The sequence below is a fragment of the Mesoplodon densirostris genome, chromosome 1 (genome assembly GCF_025265405.1).
Source record: "Mesoplodon densirostris isolate mMesDen1 chromosome 1, mMesDen1 primary haplotype, whole genome shotgun sequence".
Taxonomy (NCBI): Eukaryota; Metazoa; Chordata; class Mammalia; order Artiodactyla; family Ziphiidae; genus Mesoplodon; species Mesoplodon densirostris.
In genome coordinates, this window is record NC_082661.1 from 201,114,742 (window position 1) to 201,140,204 (window position 25,463).

At 37.3% G+C, this 25,463-nt stretch overlaps 1 protein-coding gene across 8 annotated transcripts in view; it reads left to right on the forward strand.

The window, feature by feature from the left end:
• Positions 1-25,463, forward strand: part of PTPN13 (protein tyrosine phosphatase non-receptor type 13) — a 224,132-nt gene that overhangs the window by 155,360 nt on the left and 43,309 nt on the right. For 5 of the 8 annotated variants that reach the window (XM_060114277.1, XM_060114278.1, XM_060114283.1 and 2 more), the window contains 13 exons: positions 9,913-10,002; positions 10,548-10,655; positions 10,836-10,967; positions 12,349-12,812; positions 14,047-14,193; positions 15,478-15,571; positions 18,047-18,132; positions 18,832-18,994; positions 20,354-20,568; positions 20,683-20,781; positions 22,177-22,541; positions 23,708-23,888; positions 25,139-25,297. In XM_060114277.1, the coding sequence (XP_059970260.1) occupies positions 9,913-10,002; positions 10,548-10,655; positions 10,836-10,967; positions 12,349-12,812; positions 14,047-14,193; positions 15,478-15,571; positions 18,047-18,132; positions 18,832-18,994; positions 20,354-20,568; positions 20,683-20,781; positions 22,177-22,541; positions 23,708-23,888; positions 25,139-25,297 (2,303 nt within the window). The remainder of the gene's footprint in view (positions 1-9,912; positions 10,003-10,547; positions 10,656-10,835; positions 10,968-12,348; positions 12,813-14,046; positions 14,194-15,477; positions 15,572-18,046; positions 18,133-18,831; positions 18,995-20,353; positions 20,569-20,682; positions 20,782-22,176; positions 22,542-23,707; positions 23,889-25,138; positions 25,298-25,463) is intronic. The other 3 variants (XM_060114280.1, XM_060114279.1, XM_060114281.1) reach the window with 2 other exon arrangements.

Genomic DNA, 25,463 nt, shown 5'->3' on the forward strand with positions numbered 1-25,463 from the left:
TCAAAGACATGCAGACATGTGAGAAGATAACAGATTCAGGGAGATGTAAGAATCTCAGTATGGAGGTATGCTGGGGCCAGAGTGAAGGTCAAAAACTAAATGGCGACCAGCTTTGAGTCTTATCATAAATCTTTTGGGAAGAATTTGAAGACTTTAAATGTTGAGATTAATAGTTTAGAAAGAATCTAAGAAGAAACAAAATTGTAGGAAAAAAACTTTGTCCAATGACTTGAAGGTCAGTGGGTTCACAATTTCTATAATTTAGGTTACAAAATACTTTCATGTACATTATTTGATTTTTCTAACAACCTTCATGGGTATAAAGAATATTATTATCACTATGTATATACTACTTTCCTCCAAAAATATTTAAGTTTTACCCTCAAATTCTTAAAGTTGTAATAATCAGAAGCGTGATGAGAAGGAAGCAAATATGCTGATCACAGGTATTAATATAGTTAAACTTGATGAAGCTTTAAGTTTAGTTCTCATTTTCCTGAGAGCCAAGGCAAAAATGAAGGCATGAAAATTAGTTGAACCATATGAAACGGTTGTTTTTGTAGGTCAAAACTGTCAGACATCAGTAAGCTATTTTGTATAATTCTCATTCTCTGATAGAAATACACATACCAGTTCTTCAAGAGAGGAACATTTTTCTTGGAAGCAAAATTGTGTCCAAAAGTAAATCTTTTTACTTTTATAATATCTTAAATACTCATAGCAAATGAAAGATTTTTTCATCTCCTATTTTTTAATGTATTAATCCTTAAAATATCTGAGGGCATACCATTAAAGAAAAAGTCAGTTTATACTTAGACCTAAGTTACTAAGACCTTGTTATATAGCTTTTTGATGACCAAATGTCTTACATGGACTGAAGTTAGAATACCTCTGTACCTAAAATAGGTCAGTTATTAACATGTCCATAGCGGTTGTACTCATTGACTGACAGTTATTTAGTGCTTACGATGTGCCAAACACTGTTCTAAGCACGTTATGTTTCTCTCTCAGTCCCCACAACAATCCTGTTGAGCCAGAACTAATGTTACTTCCTTTTCACAAATGATAAGCCAAAACACAGAAAGGTAGAGTTGCACAGTAGGTCATGGAGCTGGCAAAAGCTGGGGCCATGATTTGAATGCAGGATGTCTGTTTCCAGAGCCTATGCTCTAATCCACTCTTTAGACTGTCTCCTAGGATAATAATGCCTAATTATTTTTAGGTATTATTTCTCCCAGATAAACTTTTGAAATAAGCTGGATAATAATCTATTCAAGGATGAGAGCCTGAAATGTGTTTTTACCTAGGTTCTAATGGAAAAGAATATGAATTTACATTGGGTACCAAATGAACATCATGTGCAGGGTAGGGTCTGTGTTTAAACCTCCAGGCACTCATCTTCCCACCTGCCCACTACAGAGGGGCCAACCCACCTTCCCATGGAGGTGTTCCCAGTTGGCTTATAGACAAGTTTATATTTTCTTCAAAATTCTCCTTCAGTCTGTCCAAGTAGCCCTGAATTAGTGCTCTGTTGAGAATTGAGTTTTGACATAATAGAGCTTGGCAAACATGTTTTTCCAAATAAGGTAACTGAAGATTAAAAAGTTAAATTACTTGCCCGTTGGTCAAATACAGGACTTTTTATTCTAATTTCAGTGTTTTTCGTTGCTGAACAAGATTATTAAGAGAAAATTAGAAATGAGCATTAGTTAATACTGAATTATTTAACACTTAATACAAGGACCAATGAATAAAATTCAGTCTTAACCTTTTACAACTTTCAGAGACCCATAAAGAGTGTGAAACTTAGAAGATAAAAGAAGAAAGGAAGGAGTCTTCCAATCTCGTGAAACAAATATGGAAAGGATTCCAATCCTTTGATTAATTGTGATTTCCAAAAAGAAATAAAGGTTGCTTAACCTTTCAAAAAATGGCACATGTTATAACAGTGCTTTTTTTCTTTTTTTTAAATTATAGTTGATTTACAATATTAGCTTCCAGTGTTTAACATAGTGATTCAGTATTTTATACTCCATTAAAAGTTACAGTGGCTGTAATTCCCTGCGCTGTACAGTATATCCTTGTTGCTTATCTACTTTATACATGGTAGTTTATATCTCTTCATCCCATACCCCTATCTTGACCCTCCCCACTTCCATCTCCCCACTGGTGACTAGTGGTTTGTTTTCTATATCTATGAGTCTGTTTCTGTTTTGCTATAGACATTTTTTTTTTTTTTTTTTTTTTTTTTTTGCGGCACGTGGACCTCTCACTATTGTGGCCTCTCCCGTTGCGGAGCACAGGCTCCGGATGCGCAGGCTCAGCGGCCATGGCTCACGGGCCCAGCCACTCCGCGGCACGTGGGATCTTCCCGGACCGGGGCACGAACCCGCGTCCCCTGCATCGGCAGGCGGACTCTCAACCACTGCGCCACCAGGGAAGCCCTTTTTTTTTTTTCATCATTGTTTGTTTGCTCTTTAGTTCTTCTAGGTCCTTGTTAAACATTTCTTGTAGTTTCTCTATTCTATTTCCAAGATTTTGGATCGTCTTTACTGTCATTACTTTGAATTGTTTTTCAGGTAGACTGCCCATTTCCTCTTCATTTGTTTGGTCTGGTGGGTTTATACCTTGCTCTTTCATCTGCTGCATATTTCTCTGTCTTCTCATTTTGTTTAACTTACAGTATTTGGGGTCTCCTTTTCACAGGCTGCACGTTCGTAGTTCCCATTTTTTTTAGTGTCTGCCCCCAGTGGGTGAAGTTGTTTCAGTGGCTTGTGTAGGCTTCCTGGTAGAGGGTAGTGGTGTCTGTGTTCTGGTGGGTGGGGCTGGATCTTGTCTTTCTGGTGGGTAGGGCCACGTCCGGTGGTGTGTTTGGGGTGTCTGTGAACTTAGTATGATTTTAGGCAGCCTCTCTGCTAATGGGTGAGGTTGTGTTCCTGTCTTGCTAGTTGATTGGCATGGGGCATCCAGCACTGGAGCTTGCTGGCCATTGGGTGGAGCTGCGTCTTACTGTTGCAATGGAGATCTCTGGGAGAGTTCTCGCCAATTGATATCATGTGGGGCTGGGAGGTCTCTGGTGGTCCAGTGTCCTGAAATCAGCTCTCCCACCTCAGAGGCTCAGGCCTGAACCAGGCCAAAGCACCAAGACCCAGTCAGCCACACAGCTCAGAAGAAAAGGGAGAATAAAAGAAACAAAAAAATAATAATAGTAAATTTTTTAAATTATTAAAATAGAAAATAATAATGTTAAAAAAAGAAGAGAGCAACCAAACCAATAAATAAATCCACCAATGATAACAAGCGCTAAAAACTATTGTAAGATAAACCTAAAAATCAGAAACAAATCAGTTGCAGACAGCAAACCCCAAGTCTACAGTTGCTTCCAAAGTCCACTGTCTCAATTTTGGGATGACTCATTGTTTATTCAGGTATTCCACAGATGCAGGGTACATCAGGTTGATTGTGAGGATTTAATCTGCTGCTCCTGACGCTGCACGGAGAAATTTCCCTTTCTCTTCTGTGTTCGCACAGCTCCTGGGGTTCACCTTTGGTTTTGGGCCCACCTCTGCATGTAGGTTGCCCTCAGGCATCTGTTCCCGCCCAGACAGGACAGGGTTAAAGCAGCGGCTGATTAGGGGGCTCTGGCTTACTCATGCCCAGGGGAGGGAGGGTATGGTAGTTATAATTGGAATGCTGGCCGAGCCTGCGGCAGCAGAAGCCAACACGGCACTGCAACAGCCTGAGGTGCACCGTGTGTTCTCCCAGCCAGCTTGTCCCTGGATCACAGGACCCTGGCCGTGGCATGTTGCACACGCTCCCAGGGCTGTGTGGATAGTGACCTGTGCTTGCACACAGGATTCTTGGTGGCTGCAGCAGCAGCGTTAATGTTTCATGCCTGTCTCTGGGATCTGAGCTGATAGCCATGGCCCATGCCCATCTCTGGAGCTTGTTTAGGCAGTGCTCTGCCTGCTTGTTTAGGCAGACAGGGAAGGAATCCCCTCCAGTCGCACACCCTGAAACAATGCTCTCTTGCCCTTTTGGCAGCTCCAGCCTTTTTCCCAGACTCCCTCCCGGCTAGCTGTGGCGCAGTAGCCCCCTTCAGGCTGTGTTCACACAGCCAACCCCAGTCCTCTCCCTGGAATCTGACCTCTGACGCCTGAGCCTCAGCTCCCAGCCGCCAACTGCTCTGGTGGGTGAGCAGACAAGCCTCTCGGGCTGGTGAGTGCTGGTCGGCACTGATCCTCTGTGTGGGAATCTCTCTGCTTTGCCCTCTGCACCCCTGTTGCTGCACTCTCCTCCATGGCTCCGAAGCTTCCCGCCCCCATCTCCACCAGTGAAGGGGCTTCTAGTGTGTGGAAACTTTTCCTCCTTCACAGCTCCCTCCCATAGGTGCAGGTCCCATCCCTATTCTTTTGTCTCTGTTTTTTCTTTTATCTTTTGCCCTACCCAGGTATGTGGGGTGTTTCTTGCCTTTTGGGCAGTCTCAGGTCTTCTGCCAGCATTCAGTAGGCGTTCTGTAGGAGTTGTTCCACATGTTGATGTATTTTTTATGTATTTGTGGGGAGGAAGGTGATCTCCATGTCTTACTCCACCACCATCTTGAAAGTCCTCCTGATGTTGGCTAAAGGTTTATCAATTTTGCTTATCTTTCAAAAAACTAGCTCTTGGTTTCACTGATCTTTTCTGTTGTTTTTTTGGTCTCTATTTTTTTTTATATTTCCTCTCTGATCTTTATTATTTCCTTCCTTCAGCTGACTTTGGGCTTTGTTCTTTTTCTCTTTCCTTTAGTTGGTAGGTTAGGTTGCTTATTTGATATTTTTCTTGTTCTTGAGGAAGGCCTGTATGACTATAAACTTCCCTCTTAGAACTGTTTTTGCTACATCTCATAATTTTGGAGAATTGTGTTTCCATTTTCATTTGTCTTAAGGTATTTTCTGATTTCCTCTTTGATTTCTTCATTGACCCATTGGTTTTTTCAGTAGCATGTTGTTTAGTCTCCACATGTTTGTTCTTTTCCCATTTTTCTTTCTGTAATTTCTAGTTTCATACCATTTTGGTAGGTCTAAGTGCTTGACATAATTTCTGTCGTCTTAAATTTGTTGGGACTTGTTTTGTTGAGACTTTATCTATCCTGGAGAATGTTCCATGTGTACTTGAAAAGCATATGTATTTTGCTGTTTTGGGATGGAATTTCCTGTAGATATCTGTTAAATCCAACTGGCCTGTTGTATCATGTAAGACTACTGTTGGCTTATTGATTTCCTGTCTGGCTGATCTGTCCATTGATGTCAGTGGGGTATTAAAGTCCTCCAGCCATCCATGGGGGCTCATGTCCACTTTGCAGGACCCCAGGACTAGAGCACCCAGTCTGCGGCTCTCACCGCTTACTCCCCAAAGCTGGTCTCTGCCCATGTATTTTCCCTTTTCCTCTGAGTCCTCTTCCAGGGGCACAGGTCCTGACCTGATCATTTTTGTTTCCTTCCTACCTGACTACACGTGAGTCTTTCTTACAGCCTTGGTTGTACAGGAGTCTTTCTGCCAGTTTCTAGTGAGAATTGTTCCACACATAGACTTATTTTGATGTATTCATTGGGATGGGTGTGGGTTCCATGTCTTCTTATTCCACCATCGTGATCAACCCCTCTAATATTCCTCATTAAGAGAGTCAAAAAGTAAAAACATTTTAAAAATGTGTAGAACTTATGCAAGGCTTGTGTAAAATTGGTTTGCAGTTTTTCTTGTTTTATTATAATTCAGGATTACTGTACAATTGAAAAGTAACTTTTAGCTGGATTTGTCACCTTCCTTCCTGTTCAAACCACAAAATGGGGTCAAACACCAAACTCTTAACAAAAACAAAATGCAAAAAGCAAAAAAACTCATGTGAAAAAGCTTATTCTTGTGCAAAGTAACTTGTACGGACAGTTAAGTAAACTTTTTCTCCAATATTAGAACTGATTATTGTCTTTATGAACATTCTTAATTCCTAGTAATAAAATGTTGTACAGAAGATTAGTTTTTAGTCAGATGTCAAGGACCAATGTAACTTTAAATGCTAGGTTTTTTTTTTCACCTAAAGTTTAATTAGAATACATACAAAGTTGAAAATTATAATAAAAAATAAAAGTCCAAAGTGCTCACAGAGGATTCAACAGATATGAGAGTTAACCAGAAACAAAAGACAGAGTCAAATAAATTGAGAACTGAAAGGAACTAAAAAGTTTATCTAAACCAAACCTTTCCATTCTATGAATGGGTTAAATGAGTCCCAGAAATGTTATATGGCTCACGTTCACTCAGCTAATTCATGCTAGCACAGAAATAAAACACCAAAATTTCCATTATGATCCTCCTTACCTACCGCTGGAGCAGTTAGTGTATTAAGTAATATAACAATGAAAAATACCTCTCTTTGTTTTTATACCAATGTGGTGTTACTGACCCATCATCCCCGAGTTTGAATTGGGTCTTTTTCCCTAGAGTGAGTGCTGAATTTATCCAGAGCCTCCTCTACCTATATAGTCCAGTTCCTCTTAGAATCAGTGGCATGGAGCTGCCCGATAGTTGACAAGGGTCTAGATCTATAGATCTAGAAATGAATTTTTCTTGCAAAAAGATTGTTGACTCACTTAAATTGATTATATGACTTTGCCCTTATCAGAAACATGCTTTTACTAGGAAATTCAAATAGTTTACTCGTAGATGTATCTATCATTAGTATCCACAGTTATTCTAGTTGGGGACTGAATATGTCCACATGAACCTTGTGAGAGATGAGAAAGGCAACATTGGAACAGCAATCTCAAATGCAGAGAGGGTGTACATTTAATTTCTAAATTACACATTTATCAATTATTCTTAAGCTATTTCCCAGGTAAACATTATAGGGAATGACACCAGCATGTATTAATTAAAGAAATGGAAATTTCTATTTGAGCCTCTTTTACACGTTAAAATATCTGCAGAATTTGCTGTGGTCATAAAGTATATTAGTGGGAAAAGAAAATTCTTTTAAAGATGTAAAAATATGTATTCCTTGAATATTAATGCTTGTTTCCATACAGTAATTAAAATAACTCAGAGGGCTTCCCTGGTGGTGCAGTGGTTGAGAGTCCGCCTGCCCATGCAGGGGACGCGGGTTCGTGCCCTGGTCCGGGAGGATCCCACATGCCACGGAGTGGCTGGGCCCGTGAGCCATGGCCTCTGAGCCTGCGCATCCGGAGCCTGTGCTCCGCAACGGGAGAGGCCACAACAGTGAGAGGCCCGCTTACCGCAAAAAAAAAAAAAAAAACCTCAGAAATGTCTTGGTACTTGAAATATCTAGCTCCTCACTTTCAATGATTCATAAATTCTACTTAATTCTCATTGAATTCTATAACTTTAAATTTAGTTGGGTTCTTATGTACTATAGACCCTCAGATACTTCCTTCTCTTTTTTTTTATTTTTAGCCAATGGGAAAGTATTTTGAACATCTATATGAATATAATACCAGATAAATAGAAACTCAACATGTGCACAGTAGTGTCTAGTAAGATGTAGGTCTACACCAACATCCTTTCTTCCTCTATCCCCACATTAATAACTCACTTTATATCATGGCGGCAGAAGGGAGGGTTCCCTATTAAAAAGAGTAGGTTCACAAAGCTTCCCTTTCCAAAATAATATTCAGCTCCACCCAACTCAAACCTTTTACTCCAGCCAAGCTGATCTGTGACGTTTTTGCAGAGCCTTTTCTGCCTTTTTTCCATCTCAGCTTTTGTTAATGCCTTACTTGTTGTGTATAACCATCTCCCTAATCCACTTATTAAAACTCTACCTCATGTCCTTGAAGTCTTCTTTATTTCTGGCAAGAAGAAACCTTTCCTCTCTTACAGCTCTGACTCATGCCTTCATAATACAACTATTTCTCTGAAGTCTTAACATTCTATTTATCAATCAGACTAAATCTTTGCTCTTCTAGCCTGATCTGATTACGCTTACATTTATTATGCTAGCAGCTTTCATATTATCTCTTTTTATTTTCCCCAATTGCCTAATGTGAGACTTTCACAGGAAAATTATTCAGCAAACATCTGAAAGGTGAAAGTATAATTGAATGAATTAATATTCATATCTCACTGATGAGTCCTTGAAAACAGAGAGCATAATCTATTACTTCTAGTTAGGGAAATAAATAACATAAAAACATTGCACATTTTGTGTGTGTGTGGGTCTATACACATATTCCAATATTGTTTACCTGGGAAATGTTTTAATATACATACACACACCCACACATATACATTTATTAGCCAAATAAATAACCAATCTTGTTAGTACATACGTTGGAAATGAAAATAAAGAAATGTCATTTTTATTCTTTGAATCAATACCTTTGACTTGTAACAGATACTCCTTAGGAACATTCAGAATATTGATCACTTTTATAATTGAAGGCAGAAACACTCTGTCTAAAGCAAATGGACTCTGTCTTCAGAATGGTGATAAAAGTTTACATTTAATACCTAACATGACCTCATCCCTTAATTGTTTTATTTTATGGGTTCATTCTATTGTATTTTTTCTTTGGTTCTAGCTGAAAATTAGACCTAATTGTCTATTTTAGGCTAAAAGTATCAGTCATATTGGATTAGGCCACCCTAAAGACCTCATTTTAACTTATCTTTTTAAAAACCTATCTCCAAATATGGTTAACTTCTGAGGTACTAGGAGTTAGGGTTTCAACATATTTATTTGGAAGAAAGGGAGGAGCAACACATTTCAGCCCATAACAAGAAGTGTGTGTATGTGTGTGTTTTCACATGCTCTAATTATTAAGTAAATGAAGTAATTTTATTAAGATGACAATTAAGTGGTATATTTATTGGTTTAATTTAGGAGATACTTGTGAATGATCAGCTTACTTTAGAAAAAATCCCAAGTAGAAATAAGAAAAAGTAAATTTTAGTTCTGATGCCAACATTCACTCAATGTATTTAGCTAGCATTTATCAAATACTTAAGGCATTTTGCTGGCCAGTGATACTAGCCGATAATGTTGAGCAAGTCATGAACTATTATTCCTCATCTGCAAAACAATGATTAGAAATCTCTTTGCTTACCTCATGAGATTGTTCCACAAATAAAATAAGAAATGGAAGTCCTTTGAGAATGTGCCAGCCAAGTCATTATTAATGGGATTTAAAAGAATAAATCCTGTTTCTTCGTGTTGCTCTTTTACCCTAGAACTTACATGAATGTTTTACACATTATAAGTAGAAATGCCAACCACTTATTAGTGGGAAATTCTTTTTTTTTTTTTTTTTTTTTTTTTTGCGGTACGCGGGCCTCTCACTGCTGTGGCCTCTCCCGTTGCGGAGCACAGGCTCCGGACGCGCAGGCTCAGTGGCCATGGCTCACGGGCCCAGCCGCTCCGCAGCATGTGGGATCTTCCCGGACCGGGGCATGAACCCATGTCCCCTGCATCGGCAGGCAGACTCTCAACCACTGCGCCACCAGGGAAGCCCGGGAAATTCTTAACATATTGAGCAGTATCAAATTCAGGAAGTCACCTGTCATATAACAGAAAGACATGAAGTCTGACAACCTAAGTTTAAGGTTCACCTCTTGCCTGTACTAGCTGAGTAAACCTGCTCAAATCATTTCACCTTTTGAGATCTATTTATGCATTTGTAACTGAAATATATCAATACATATTTCACAGGGAACCATTTAGAAGGAATAAATGTGATAACATAATCATTTGGTAAACTGTAACTCACTATCAACATATAAGATAATGGCATATTATTTAAAATATGATTTTAAAGTGACCGAGCAATCTGTTAGTGAGCTTTATTTAAATCAGAACAAGCAGTCTAATGCCCAAGCATGTTATGTTTATTTTATCTTAAAATTATGCATTTCCAATAGATGTGCTGCACAAAAGATGGAGCATAGTATCTTCACCAGAAAGGGAGATCACCCTGGTTAACCTGAAAAAAGATACAAAGTATGGCTTAGGTAAGTCACTGAGATTCTTAAAGGTCTGTGAAATTCAAAGAGAAAAAGTTGCATAGCATTGGCATTGAGGCCCCAGCCCACTTCTGCCTACCTGCATCCCCTTTACCCAACCTGCCCAGTCAGGAAATGTCAAAGATGAAATGCTTACAAGTAATATTTCCACCAAATTTAAGTCCCATCTCACATGTGTTACCTATTAAATCATATTTGATATGAGACTCTACACTTCTATGTGTCATGCAGGCTAATCATTAGTCCTTGAAAGCACCAGTCTCATGAAGATCCTTTTATTTTTATTTCTACTTATTTTTTATTGAGATATAGTTGATTTATAATATCATAAGTTTCAGGTGTACAACATAGTGATTCACAATTTTTAAAGGTTATACTCCATTTATAGTTATAAAATATTGGCTATACTCCTGTGCTATATAATATATTCTAGTAGCTTATTTATTTTATACGTAGTAGTTTGTACCTCTTAATCTCCTACCCCTATCTTGCCTCTCCCCATGAAGATCTTTTTAAAATGTGCTATTTCACAGGATTTCAAATTATTGGTGGAGAAAAGATGGGAAGACTGGATCTAGGTATATTTATTAGTTCAATTACCCCTGGAGGACCAGCTGACTTGGATGGATGCTTAAAGCCAGGTATTTATTTTTAGGTAATTTAGGTAATTTCCTAAGTACTTAACTGACAGGCATGAATTTGCACAGATGGCAAAAGTAGAACTTGGGCAAAACAAAAATAATGAGGGGCAGGTAGCATTTCTAAGATTTAGCATGAATTTCTCTTTGATATAGAAAATATTGGATTGTCTATTTTTACAGGAGACCGTTTGATATCTGTGAATAGTGTGAGTCTGGAGGGGGTCAGCCACCATGCTGCAATTGAAATTCTGCAAAATGCACCTGAAGACGTGACACTTGTTATCTCTCAGCCAAAAGAAAAGATATCCAACGGTAATGTTGTGAATGTCTCTTAGCTGTGTGTTCTGTTTCACTTTCCACAAAAATTTCAATACGTGGAACATTAAATTAGATTTAAATTTATTTCCTTTCTGGAAATTTAATATGTGTGGTTCTGATTGCTTTAATTTTATGCACCAGTATAACTTTTTCATTCATCGCTTCTAAGATTTTCTGTCTTATTCCTCTTTAGTAATACATGCATAAAAATGGATTTGTTGGCAAAATCAATATCACTTAATTAAATTCTGAGTACTCGGTGTGTTCCATCACTTCTTAGGCCAAATCAGAAATAAAATTCTTAATCATTGCCTAATTAATATAGTTATATAACAGTTACCTATGAAGTCCTGTCGTGAACCCGATTATAAAAGGAAAAGGATACCAACACACCAGAAATGTAGAAGCAAGACCGTATCATTTTGTCTCATAATCCCTGCCATTAGCATGTTGTGACAAAAAAGGCACTTGACAAAGATCAGATGACTTGAGTTCAAGCCATACCTGAGCCACTTATTAGCTGTGTGACTTAAATCCTCTTGAGCTATGGTTGTTTTTCTTTCTTTAAAGCGGATACAGTGACCTGGCCCTGCCTTGTCTGTCTTGCACAGAGTTGTCACGAGGATCCAGTGGTGGGGCAGTGCTAGAAAGCAGCACACACAGCACGTGCAGTGAGCAGTGGGAAGGTCTCTGAGTCCAGGGGCAGATTCTGTCTCACTGCTTAACACTGTATACTTCTTACTGACTTTTAGGAATTCTTTGTATATTATTTAAGTTTTCCTTGATATCGCTTGCCATGTAAGACTTTTCATTTCTAATAAACTTGCATCTGTAATTCTTTTATGCATGTCACCTGTGGATTGTGTCTTAGGAAAGCTTTCATAAGTGGCTTTTTGAAAGAACTATGTATGTTAGGAATTTGGAGTTGCCTTCCTTGATAATTACTTGGAGTCCAAAAAATGCAGTCTGATAGGACAATATAAAACAAGTAAATATATAACCATTAAATAAGGATCAAGGATTTTTGGAGATTCAAGTTACCTCTAGTTAGGGAATTGAGAAAGTCTTCACAGGGGAGACTCACTAGAAATAGGTCTTGGAGAATGGAAATGAGGAGTTTAGGCAAAGGGGGTCCACGTTTGCATAGAAGCTGCGGAAAGAAAGACTCAAAGAGGAAGCAAAGGAAACAGAAGGCATCTGCTACATTTGCTGAGTCCTTGTCATGTTTCCAAGCCCTGGCTCAGGTGTTGTACGTGTGTTATCCTGTGTAAAATCCTCCCAACAATCACCAGGGAACATTGTGCATGTATGTAAGCACAAACATGTGTCACTAACCTGTTATCCTCATTGACGGATTTTGACTTTGACTTTTCAGTGCCTTCTACTCCTGTGCACATTGGCATTGGCATGAAAAACTACATGAAGAAAGCTTCCTATGTTCAAGACAGTGCTGTAAATTCTTCTGAGGATCACGGCTGCCCACGTGGCACCCCAAGGCACATCGCAGATAGCTCATTTGAGCTGTCTGGGGGCCTGCGGGAGGGAAGCCTGAGTTCTCAAGATTCCAGGACTGAGAGTGCCAGCTTGTCCCAGAGCCAGGTCAATGGTTTCTTTGTCAGCCATGTAGGTGACCAAAGCTGGCAGGAATCACAGCACGGCAGCCCTTCCCCATCTGTGATATCCAAAGCCACTGAGAAAAAGGGGACTTCTACTGACAGTAACCAAAGCAAAGCTAAAAAAGCAGGCATGTATGATGCAACAGATTACTCTGACCGTGGAGAATCAGACATGGATGAAGCCACTTATTCCAGCAGTCGGGATCATCAAACACCAAAAAAGGCATTGTTTAATTTGAATCTTTGTTTTTTTCACTTAACAAAGCAAACAACAGCAAATATATTACAGAGCACAATAATCTACTATAAACTGAGTACATTGCTCTGGAAAGGAGAAATAGTTTATATATTATGCTACTAACTGCTACTGCATTTGATGCTAACTTTCAGAGAAATTAGCAGCTTTGAATACTAACTCCAAAATGGCTGTCATTCTGGGAACTTGCTACGTGATTACACAAAGGAATGAATAATCAGATTATGATTGTTTTCTATAAATTGTTTATCTCTTGATATTTATATTAATAAGAGAATTTAATATCTGAAAAAATTGTTCCTAAATAGTTCATATAATGGACAGTTGACTTTACCATTGATAGCCTAATTTATTCTGAAGTTCTGAATGTATGATAATAACAGCAACAAAATAGAACATTGTTCATTTCCTAGAAATTTTAGAAATGATATTAATTTATACTCATATTCACAAGCGGGTTCAGAAAAGAACCTTAAGCCCTTTGTTCACTGAAAAACATTCAGTGAATGTTATGTCCTTATAAACTGGGCTTAGCTGTTGTGTCTGTGTTTATAGTGGATTTGTAAACATTAGCAAAGTAAACATGAGGCCTCCTCATCTTAAAGGCCCAAGTTAAAAGCTACTGCTTGATATGTATTGTTTTTTAAATGAAATGGAAATACTTTCTAAATTTGAGTGTATAAAAAGCATTGGATAAGGATTATGTAAAAGCCAGGTTTGAATTGGGTTCTGGCTTCCCTCTGCCATATCTGTTTGACCTGAAGAAAGCCCTTTAATCTCTAGACCTCAATTTCCTCAACCATAAACTATGAAGGCATTGGATTAGTTGATCCCTAAGATCTCTTCCAAACTTCGTGATCTTCAGATCTACTCTGTCCCTTAATGTCTTACTTTTTCTTAATTTTTTTTAAAAAAACACATATTGAGGCTTCCCTGGTGGCGCAGTGGTTGAGAGTCCGCCTGCCGATGCAGGGGACACGGGTTGTGCCCCGGTCCGGGATGATCCCACATGCCGGGGCTAGGCCCGTGAGCCATGGCTGCTGAGCCTGCACATCTGGAGCCTGTGCTCCGCAACGGGAGAGGCCACAGCAATGAGAGGCCCGCGTACCTCAAAAAAAAAAAAAAAACACATATTGATCTTCCATTAATAATTCAGTTTGACTCTAACAAGAAATCCTTTTGTTTGTTTTTCTTTGTTAAGGAATCTTCCTCCTCAATGAATACATCCAACAAAATGAATTTTAAAACTTTTCCTTCATCACCTCCTAAACCTGGAGATACCTTTGAGGTTGAACTGGCTAAAAATGAAAACAGCTTGGGGATAAGTGTCACGGTACTGTTTGACAAGGTTTTCAAATGTTTTCTCTTCTCCATTTCCAGCAGCCTATTGTATGTCAATTTATTAATTGAATTATTTTGCTTCAAAAGGGAAACTTGTCAAATATTTCCAAAATTAAAAATTGAATTATATCTTAAGACTTCTTTTAAAAAACTTGAGTGTGCTACTCACTTTTTCCTGTGGTTTAAAAGAAATTAGACAAATGCTGTTTACCCCCATAGATCTCATACTTGCTTAATCTGAATACAAGACTTGAAAAATATAAAATTATGTTCTGTTTGTTAATAAGTAACATACTTATTAACAAATAAGTATGTTTTGTATACATTTGACATCTTCTGCATTAGCATGGAATAATACATTTTAACCTACATTATAAATAAGTAAAGTCTAATAAATATTTATATGGACTTTCGCTTCATAATACATCTTAAAATGTAAATATGATTAGTATCTTAATATTAGAAGTTCCCAAGAATATATGTAGTACTTTTCAAGTAGTTAAAATATGAGCATAGGCTATTTGATGAAATTACTTTAGAATTCTATTAATGAATACACGGTACCCTAAGTGTAACATTATCATTTATGACATTTGAAGGATATTGTTAGTCATGAAAAGCCATTTAGAAGTAAGGTAGAAATAGCACTCTTAACATATAGAGATCAAAAAGCAAACCTACTTTTCTTTCAGTTTTAATAATACCGTAACCCTTTCCCCCTTGTTCGTAACTTCTTTGGAATTTTATTATCTTCCTATTGTGAAGGGAAATAAAAGCTGAATATCCACAAGAGATGGAGAATCTACCCATTAGATCTCATCTACACTGTAACAAAACTTCTATACCAACATCTTTTAAAATGAAAAGAAAATTTTCCCTTGACTCATGAGATTTGCTTTCAGATTAGCAAATATGATCTGAAGTATATTATTCCATATGCTGTTTTTTCTGACAGTTATATTCTCACATTAATTTTGCATGGATGGATTTTTGCTTGCTGCTTGTGCGTAATGCATGGTATAGACTCATAAAAGGAAGAGCGACTCCTCATACAGTCAAGACCTGGCATGTTGTTATTTTCTGAATAAAGAATTTTTCTCAGAAAGTAACTGCTTTAACATTTGGAAAACTTACTAGAAATATTCTTGGGTATTGAAGTAATTGCATGTGCTGATGTGATGCTGCTGCTTTGGCTGATGAATTGAATGCTTTCTATGTCTCAGATTTGAAAGATAGAGTGGGAAATTTTTCATATTACAAAATGCTATTTTATTTGCCTTTGTCTGCTTAGGGAGGTGTGAATACCAGTGTCAGACATGGTGGCATTTATGTGAAAGCTGTTATTCCCAAGGGAGCAGCAGAGTCTGATGGCAGAATTCACAAAGGTAGAGTGTTTATTTGTATGGGAATTACATATAGGATTATCACTTCAACAAATAAAGAAGAAATTGGAAAGTTGATACAGACGTTCAAATTATTCGTAATATGAAATAAGAACATATCAATTATTTTAAGACTGGCATTAAAAAATTCCTTGATATAATTCAAAAAAAAATTTTTTTGGAGTATAATTGCTTTACAATGTTGTGTTAGTTTCTGCTGTAAAACAAAGTGAATCAGCTACGTGTATACCTATATCCCCTCCCTCTTGAGCCTCCCTCCCACCACCAACCCCCACCCCGACCTGTATCCCACCCCTCTAGGTCATCACAGAGCACTGAGCTGAGCTCCCTGTGCTATACGGAGCTGTAGCAGCAACTTCCCACTAGCTATCTGTTTTACACATGGTAGTGTATATATGTCAGTGCTGCTCTCTCAATTCGTCCCACCCTCCCCTGCCCACGCTGTGTCCACAAGTCCGTTCTCTACATCTGCGTCTCTTTTCCTGCCTTGCAAATAGGTTCATCAGTACCATTTTTCTAGATTCCATATATATGTGTTAATATATGATATTTGTTTTTCTCTTTCTGACTTACTTCACTCTGTATGACAGACTGACTCTAGGTCCATCCACATCACTACAGATCACCCAGTTTCATTTTTTTTTATGGCTGAGTAATATTCCATTGGATATATGTACCACATCTTCTTTATCCATTCATCTGTCGATGGACATTTAGCTTGCTTCCATGTCCTGGCTATTGTAAATAGTGCTGCAGTGAACATTGGGTACATGTATCTTTTTGAATTATGTTTTTCTCAGGGTATGTGCCCAGTAGTGGGATTGCTGGGTCATATAGTAGTTCTATTTTTAGTTTTTGGTTTTTGTTGGGTTTTTTTTTAACACCTTTATAGGAGTATAATTGCTTTACAGTGGTGTGTTAGTTTTTGCTTTATAACAAAGTGAATCAGTTATACGTATACATATATCCCCATATCCCCTCCCTCTTGCATCTCCCTCCCACTCTCCCTATCCCACCCCTCTAGATGGTCACAAAGCACCGAGCTGATCTCCCTGTGCTATGTGGCTGCTTCCCACTAGCTATCTGTTTTACATTTGGTAGTGTATATGTGTCCATGCCGCTCTCTCACTTCGTCCCAGCTTACCCTTCTCCCTCCCCGTGTCCTCAAGTCCATTCTCTACATCTGCGTCTTTATTCCTGTCCAGCCCCTAGGTTCTTCAGAACCTTTTTTTTTTTTAGATTCCATATATAGGTCCATCCACCTCACTACTAATAACTCAATTTTGTTTCTTTTTATAGCTGAGTAATATTTCACTGTATATATGTGCCACATCTTCTTTACCCCTTCATCTGTTGATGGACACTTAGGTTGCTTCCATGTCCTGGCTATTGTAAATAGAGCTGCAGTGAACATTGTGGTACATGACTTTTTGAATTATGGTTTTCTCAGGGTATATGCCCAGTAGTGGGATTGCTGGGTCGTATGGTAGTTCTATTTTTGTTTTTTAAGGAATCTCCATACTGTTCTCCAAAGCAGCTGTACCAATGACATTCCCACCAACAGTACAAGAGGGTTCCCCTTTCTCCACACCCTCTCCAGCATTTATTGCTTGTAGATTTTTTGTTGATGGCTATTCTGACCATTGTAAGGTGATACCTCATTGTGGTTTTGATTTTCATTTCTCTAATAATTAGTGATGTTGAGCATCTTTTCATGTGTTTGTTGGCAATCTGTGTGTCTTCTTTGGAGAAATGTCTGTTTAGGTCTTCCGCCCATTTTTGGATTGGGTTGTTTGTTTTTTTGATGTTGAGCTGCATAAGCTGCTTGTATATTTTGGAGATTAATCCTTTGTCAGTTGCTTTGTTTGCAAATATTTTCTCCCATTCTGAGGGTTGTCTTTTGGTCTTGTTTATGGTTTCCTTTGCTGTGCAAAAGCTTTTAAGTTTAATTAGTTCCCATTTATTTATTTTTGTTTTTATTTTTGTTACTCTAGGAGGTGGGCCAAAAACTCTTACTTTAAGCTTATTCTCTCATATCAGAAAATATCTTGACAGTGTTTTAGTTCATGTTTTGTATTGATACTTTCTAAGAAGCAAATTGCCAGAGATTGCAAAAGGGATAGTGCCCTTGCAAAAACACTGACATCTGCATTTCTAATACGAACTAACTAGGTTTGTTCTCCCCAGTCTCTCTACATTTGTAGTTCAGTTTATCTTTTTTCCCTAATTTAAACTGATTTTATAATATATACAATATCCTGTTCTAAAATGATTAGCCATAGAATTGAGAAAGGAATTAAGTACATGTTAAAGAAACTCTGTGACACAGTTTTGTCCAGAATTTGTCTGAGTCTCTCCTCAAGCAATTAGTACAAAACGAGACTATATGGTATTAAAGAACATGTAGAATCTTTATTTTATGATTTGCTTCTTTCAACATTACTGCCTAATTTGTAGGTGATCGTGTCCTAGCTGTCAATGGAGTTAGTCTGGAAGGAGCTACTCATAAGCAAGCTGTGGAGACACTGAGAAATACAGGACAGGTAATAGATCATTATACCAACCTTTTCTAGATACCATAAAACATAATAATGTGTGAATAATACCAATTTCACTGAGATCTCCAAATTTATTAGTCAAGAAACAAAGCCTTATTCGTGTAAACATGCTTGTATTTTTCCCTCCAAACTGGGAAGCAAGTATTATGATGAGGATTTTTATTTAGGAAGCTGGCTTTCTCTATCACATTTAGCCCTTATATTACCAGAGATCTGACAGGAGGAAGGAGGCAGATTGCATTAAAATTTTTTTCATAAACATCTACAAATATCTAGCGATTTTCACTTCTAGTTATTTCAGCCCAGAGGCTAAATTCACATTGGTCTAATACATTTTGAGTCAGGGAGTTTACCAAATTACTTATAAAGATCTTTATATTATTAGGTTAGTGGTGATTTTATTTTAATACCTGAATTTTCTATAACATGTTTATATTATTTTTATAATAGAATTTTTTTCTTTCTAATAGTTTATCTTTTTATACAGTTTTCAAAACCTTGATTTTGAAATTTTCAGTCCCTTGCTTTTTCCCTCTATTTTTTTCTCCCTCTACTTGTATTTTGGTAGACCAGGTAGTTACTTTAAATCATTTTATACCATCAACTATACAAAGTCCTGAAAACTTACCTACTTTCTTATAAAACTTTCTTCTTAGTTAATGAAGTACTGTTCTATTTGTCCAGGTGGTTCATCTGTTGTTAGAAAAGGGACAGTCTCCAGCATCCAAAGAACATGTCCCTGTAACCCCACAGTGTACCCTCTCAGATCCAGATGCCCAAGGTCAAGCCCCAGAAAAAATGATGAAGAAAATGACTCACGTCAAAGACTACAGCTTTGTTACTGAAGGTCAGACCTTGGGAGACTGTCACCTCACATTAAACTTATTCCTGGATTATTTAAAATGTGATTTTTACATGTTGGATCACAATTCATACCTGGGTCTCTTTATTCTTGTCAAGTGTAAATAATAATCTGATGCAGCACTATACTAAATTAAAAAAAAAAACAGACACATTTATAGCTGTTGAAGTCTGAAAGGCTTTGGATAATGAAATCATGCACGAAGCAAATTATGGTCATTTAATAGTGCCTTAAATAGTTGTCAAATTCAAAATAAAATTTGTACAGGAAAAAGATAAATATAAATAATTGCTGAGAATGGCTTCAAACCCATATGAAACCTTGACTCTTACATTTTTTATATTTCTGTTTAATTGTATGGACTTGTGAAGCTAAGCCTGGGCAGAAATTCACTAACAGTTCCCAGATACTGGTTTTTCTTACAAACTTTGCTAGCCTTTGGACATACCACTAATTGGAAGTAAAATAAGGAAATTAAGGCTGATGTGGTAGTGAGTTTTTCATAAGGCTAAATGTGTTCATAGTACAGAAGTGCCCTCTGAGTCCATCTATCTTCCTTTTGAGGTTCTAAATGTCCTTTACTTTCTAAATGGTGGTGGTGGTATATAGTCATTGTTTTGTCTTTATTTTAAATTTTTCTTTGATTATACAAATGTTAGCAACTCTGAATTATTCTCCAAAATAAAAAGAAAATATTAACCCAACCTATATTATTTTTCCTGATTATGAAAATACAATTAGTGTATCCACTTAATCTCACTGCTTTACATTCTTTATTTCTTCCATTACTCTTTCTCTAAATATGTTTTTCATGCTTTCCGGGTTATTGTTCTTTTAATTTCTTTTGTTGATGAGAATTTTATCACAATGCTTTGCAGTTTTCTGGATTAAATTGTGCCTCACCTAAATATTAGAAGGTCACCTCACTTGCCCTTAACCCTTCCCTATCATCTGTTTTGCTCTTCTTACCATCTCTTTCCCATTGTATACCTGAATTTCTCTTATTCTTCTCCTTTCTTGTTTTTCTCCCTCTTTTTCTCTGTCATTGTACAGTTTTATAAAACATATGGAATTAAAACATAGTTTCATTTTCAGAACCCTTATTTCAGAACCCACTTTTCTGTTCAAACAGCATATTAGTTCATGCAGCTTAAGTTTTCTTAATAATAGAGAGTGTGAAATAGGATTTAAATATAGAATAAGCATACAATAATTGCATATAAAGCTGTAAATATGGTGGAAATGGGCTTTTTAAAATGTATCAAAAGTATACATGTTTATATGTTCATATGTATACACAGCCTGTTAAGAATATTTACTTTCTTTATATTTTTTTTTCTCCAGAGAATACATTTGAGGTGAAATTGTTTAAAAATAGCTCAGGCCTAGGGTTCAGTTTTTCTCGAGAAGATAATCTTATACCCGAGCAAATGAACATCAGCATAGTAAGGGTTAAAAAGCTCTTTCCGGGACAGCCAGCAGCAGAAAGTGGACAAATTGATGTGGGAGATGTTATCTTGAAAGTGAATGGAGCCTCTTTGAAAGGACTGTCTCAGCAGGTGAGCCCCCAGCATGTGGAGTGCAGCATTTTTAATGAGTTGTATTGGCTTTTCAGAATGATTTCATAATGCTGGTTTAACTGTATCTTCATTTCTCACTCATGGTACCCACAGGAAGTCATATCCACTCTCAGGGGAACATCTCCAGAAGTATCCTTGCTTCTCTGTAGACCACCACCTGGTGTGCTACCAGAAATCGACCCTGCTCCTTTGGTGAGACTTAGGAAAAGTAATTTCTATATTTACAGAGTATCAATTGAATGATTAATTCAGTTGTAGTGGTTTCATCATAGTTTGATCTCCTGGGTTTCATCCTAGTTACTTCTTTAGCTACGAGTATTATCTTGTGTGGGTCACATAATCTCTGAATGTAATCTATGTTTGTAATATAAAGTAATTTAGTTCACTTTCTCTTCTCTCTCTTCCAATTCTAAGATTCTAGGATTCTAGGATTTTAGGGATTTATTTCCCAAACATAAATAGAAAAAGACATAAAACACTGGTTACAAAAACCTTTTGTCCATTTCTTCATTGAACCAAATTTGGAAATGTAATCCTCATTCTGAGCTAGTTTAGATGAAAATGAGAATTATTTAAGGTTTTTTGCCTTAACTTTTAATACTAGAAATCACATAGTAGGCAGTATATTTGTCCATTTCCTTTCTTATGTTAAGGAATAGCTAAAGGATCCAAAATCTATTTTGATGGTTATTTATACATTGCATACTGATAGGTGAGAATCCATACATAGATGGATAATAATCTAATTGAAAGACAGCCTCTGGCCTGTCTACTTAAAATAGTGCTCCGTTACCAATGAACATGAACCCTGTGTATGAAAGGCAGGAGTGTCTGGCCCCAGAAACTTTAACCCTTATATCCGGGAGAAAGAGGGAGTATTATAAGGACATTAACAGGAAAGCAACATTTCTGTAAGGTGCATTATAAATAGCATTTTAAGAGACTACATTGATTTTGGGAACCAGATAGGAAGAACTGAGTGGAAATTTCTTGAGTATGTAAATTGATACAATCTTTCTGGAAAGCAATCTGGAAGTATTTAACAAGGCCTTTAAAAACATCTTACATGCTGAATAGAGAAAATTCTATTTCTGTTACAGGAAATTACAAGGAAATAATGAGAAACTCAGGTGAAAATCTACATACAAAGAAGTTCTAGAATTCTATTTATAGTGAAAAGCTAGAAACAACTCTGTATGCAATAAAAGAATTCTGAAATAAATTAAAGCTATAGCCATCTGTAAGATTATTATACCGTTTATGCAGTTGTTTTCAAAGCATATTTAAGGATTTCAGAAGATACTCACGGTAGAAACCTAAATTTTGAAAGCAGGGTCCAAAGTGTGATATTAATATATATACTGTAACTCTAATTATGAATGAAAGTATAAGTTGTACAATATTAACAGCTGTTACTTTTATATATGATTTTTTCTCTAATGAGCATAAATTACTTTTGTTATCAAAAAATGAATTGAATATTTTAATAGGAAATGCTTATGTTTAACAAGTTCATTTTCAACCAAATGAAAATATAAGTTAATATAAGTTGTCACACTATGATCTCTTTAAATGTGTCCATTACAGACCCCACTGCAGTCTCCAGCACAAGTACCTCCAAACAACAGTAAAGACCCTCTTCAGACAGCATGTGTGGAGCAAGGCACCAGCTCAGATGAAAATGAAATGTCTGACAAAAGCAAGAAACCATGCACATCCCCATCCAGGAGAGACAGTTATAGTGACAGTAGTGGGAGTGGAGAAGATGACTTAGTGAAAGCTCCAGCAAAGACACCAAATATGAGCTGGAGTTCAGCTTTGCATCAGACTCTAAGCAACATGGTGTCACAGGCACAAAGTCAACACGACGCACTCAAGAGTCAAGGAAATACCATTTGTACCATGTTTTACTATCCTCAGAAAACACCTAATAAACCAGAACTTGAGGACAGGTATTGTCAATATTATGTGTAGCCCACAAAGCAGCTGGTCGGTGTTAGTAACAAGAGCAGCCACCTCCTTTTCTCTAAGAATGAAATGTGTCTATCTGTGAACCTCACAATCGTTAGGCAGAAGGTGACTCTATTGGATATCTAGCTATTGTGTCTGACAGTTTTAGTTAGCACACTCTCTACCCATTTGACCTGAGCCTTGCTGCTCTTTTGAGCATATTTACTAGTAATTAAGAAAGTTTTTTGTATTTCACCATCATTCCTATTACTTATCAGAGGGAGAACAGACCTATTTCGATAGTGATGGGATAGAAGAGTAAGGAGTAGACATATAAAGGGAAGCGGTAGGGAGGAAGTGGGTAGAGAGTTTGCAAAAGGTAGGACATAAAAGAGTACCGAAGGGGGGGCCAGAAGAAATGATCGAAAGCATAGAGGAATACAAAGGGAAAGACTACATCTATACCTGTGAGAGTTATTCAGACATTTTATGGTTTAGCTGCAACTTTGAGTATATTCAGGTCCAACTATCTATATGTTCAAGTTTTTTTTGTTTGTTTTTTTCCTATTGTGTCATCCAAAATAACTACAAGAATAAGACTTACTCTTTTCTTATTTCTTCCTTTTTCTTATGTTGAAACACACATTAGGCTTCTGATAACATTAGCCTCAGCCTTGAATTAACAACTAGGAGTCAAAAGTATACCTATTTAGGGCTTCCCTGGTGGCGCAGTGGTTGAGAGTCTGCCTGCCGATGCAGGCGACACGGGTTCGTGCCCCAGTCCGGAAGGATCCCACATGCCGCGGAGCAGCTGGGCCCATGAGCCATGGCCGCTGAGCCTGCGCATCCGGAGCCTGTGCTCCGCAACGGGAGAGGCCACAACAGTGAGAGGCCCGCGTACCGCAAAAAAAAATAAATAAATAAAGTATACCTAATTAACTTCTCTTACTGATTTATGCAGCTTAAAGAGGTAGACAGAGAATAAGAATCAGTAATGTTAGCATAGAACAGATGTGAAATAAATTCATAGTCCAGAATCAGACAAAAAGTAACTTAGGATCTCAATAAAAAGCAAACAAATATTTGTTGAGCATTTTCTGTTTGTGGCACAAACTTACTATATTGACATTGCAATGTGTTTGAAAATAGTCTTACTTTGTCTCTGTAGTAATCCTTCCCCTCGACCACCGGATGTAACTCCTGGGCAGAGTTGTCAATCTCAGTCAGCATCTGCTTCCACTAATGCAATGGATAAATATCATATATGTCACACTTCTGAGCCAACTAGACAGGAAAGCTTGACGTCTTTGAAAAATGACTTGGAAAACCACCTTGAAGACTTTGAACTGGTGAGTTATTTCCTTTGTATGAAGAAAATTCCATATTTTCTCAAGTAAAATGTAGTCCTCCACAGTTTCCCTTTAGGGAAAAGGCTGTCTTTTAGATTAGCCTCATATCTATGTCCAGTAAATAGATAACATATTTGGCTGGTATGTTTCTCTGCTGAGAATTAGGGAAAAAGGCAAAAAGACCTGGGTATAAATCCTGACTCTACCACTGACTTGCTGCAGTTTGGCAAGCGCCTATGGACAAATTACTTAATGCTCTGAGTCTTAGTAGTTTTAGCTCTAAAATGAGACTAGTAACCTCATAGTATTGTGGTGAGGATTAAATGAAATAACGTATGTAGAGCACCTAGCACAGTACCTGTTATTTCCCAAATTTTGATGAGTTACCTGTTTAATTTTTAATCAAGTTTGAATGTAATTTTATTCTCCTCCACACTGTTTTATGGGTGCCTAAATGGAATCCTTTTCTCTAGTAATAGCCCTAGAACTTCTAAAGCTACAAATTCAGTTTGGAAGCCAAATTTCCAAGAATAATATGCTTAACACTGATTCAAAATCACCCTTTTTCAATACCGTTTTTTTGTTGTTGTTGTTACCTAAGTAATAAATATTTATTACAGGAAAATTAGAAAACAAAGATTAAAACCACCTATAATCTCACCACTCAAAAACCATAAACATTTTGGAGTTAATCTTTCCAGATACTTCATTTTCCTATAATTGCGTGTGTGTGTGTGTGTGTGTAGCACCTACATCTTCAATTTCATTCTCAGCAACAGAGTGAAAATAATCTTTGAATGATTTCCTTAGAAGTCTGTCATCATGCCTGTAAGCTGTAAGCAACCTTGTCTCAATTGAAATCTTAAAAAAAAATTATACAACTAAATACCTCAAGTTGTGATATGTCACCCAGACTTCATGTTTTTACCCCCCAAAAAACTTTCTTTTGTTGCTCTTGGCATGGGTGTTTGTCTCTGTTTGTTCTGAAAATACAAGAATTGAAGCATGAGTAAGTTCTGTCTCAGCTATCTCTAGACAAGCACATAATGTTGAATTTAAACTCAACTCTTACATGGGCAGGGAGGCATTTTCTAGAATTGGACATACCTGGCTTCTTCACTTGGGCAAGTTAAGTAACCTTTTAAGGTTTAGTGTCCTCCTGTGTTAGTCAATGGAAATAATATTTGTCTTTCTCTTTGCCTTTACAGCAAAATAGACAACCTAAAAGAATCACTGTTTTCTTCCCTTAGGAGATAGAACTCCACATTACCCTAATTAAGTCGGAAAAAGGAAGCCTGGGTTTTACAGTAACCAAAGGCAATCAGAGTATTGGTTGTTATGTTCATGATGTCATTCAGGATCCAGCCAAAAGTGATGGAAGGCTAAGACCTGGGGACCGGCTCATAAAGGTGAGACATTTAAGCAGACTCTATTTGTGCAAATGTGGCCAAAGATCAATCCAGGGCTGAAGAAGGAAAAGCAAGAAGGTTGAGTTAATATAATACTCTATTTCACTGCTTGGTTTATGTTTTCCTTCTCCACCTCTTAAAAGTAAAGGCCTTTATATAGTAATAA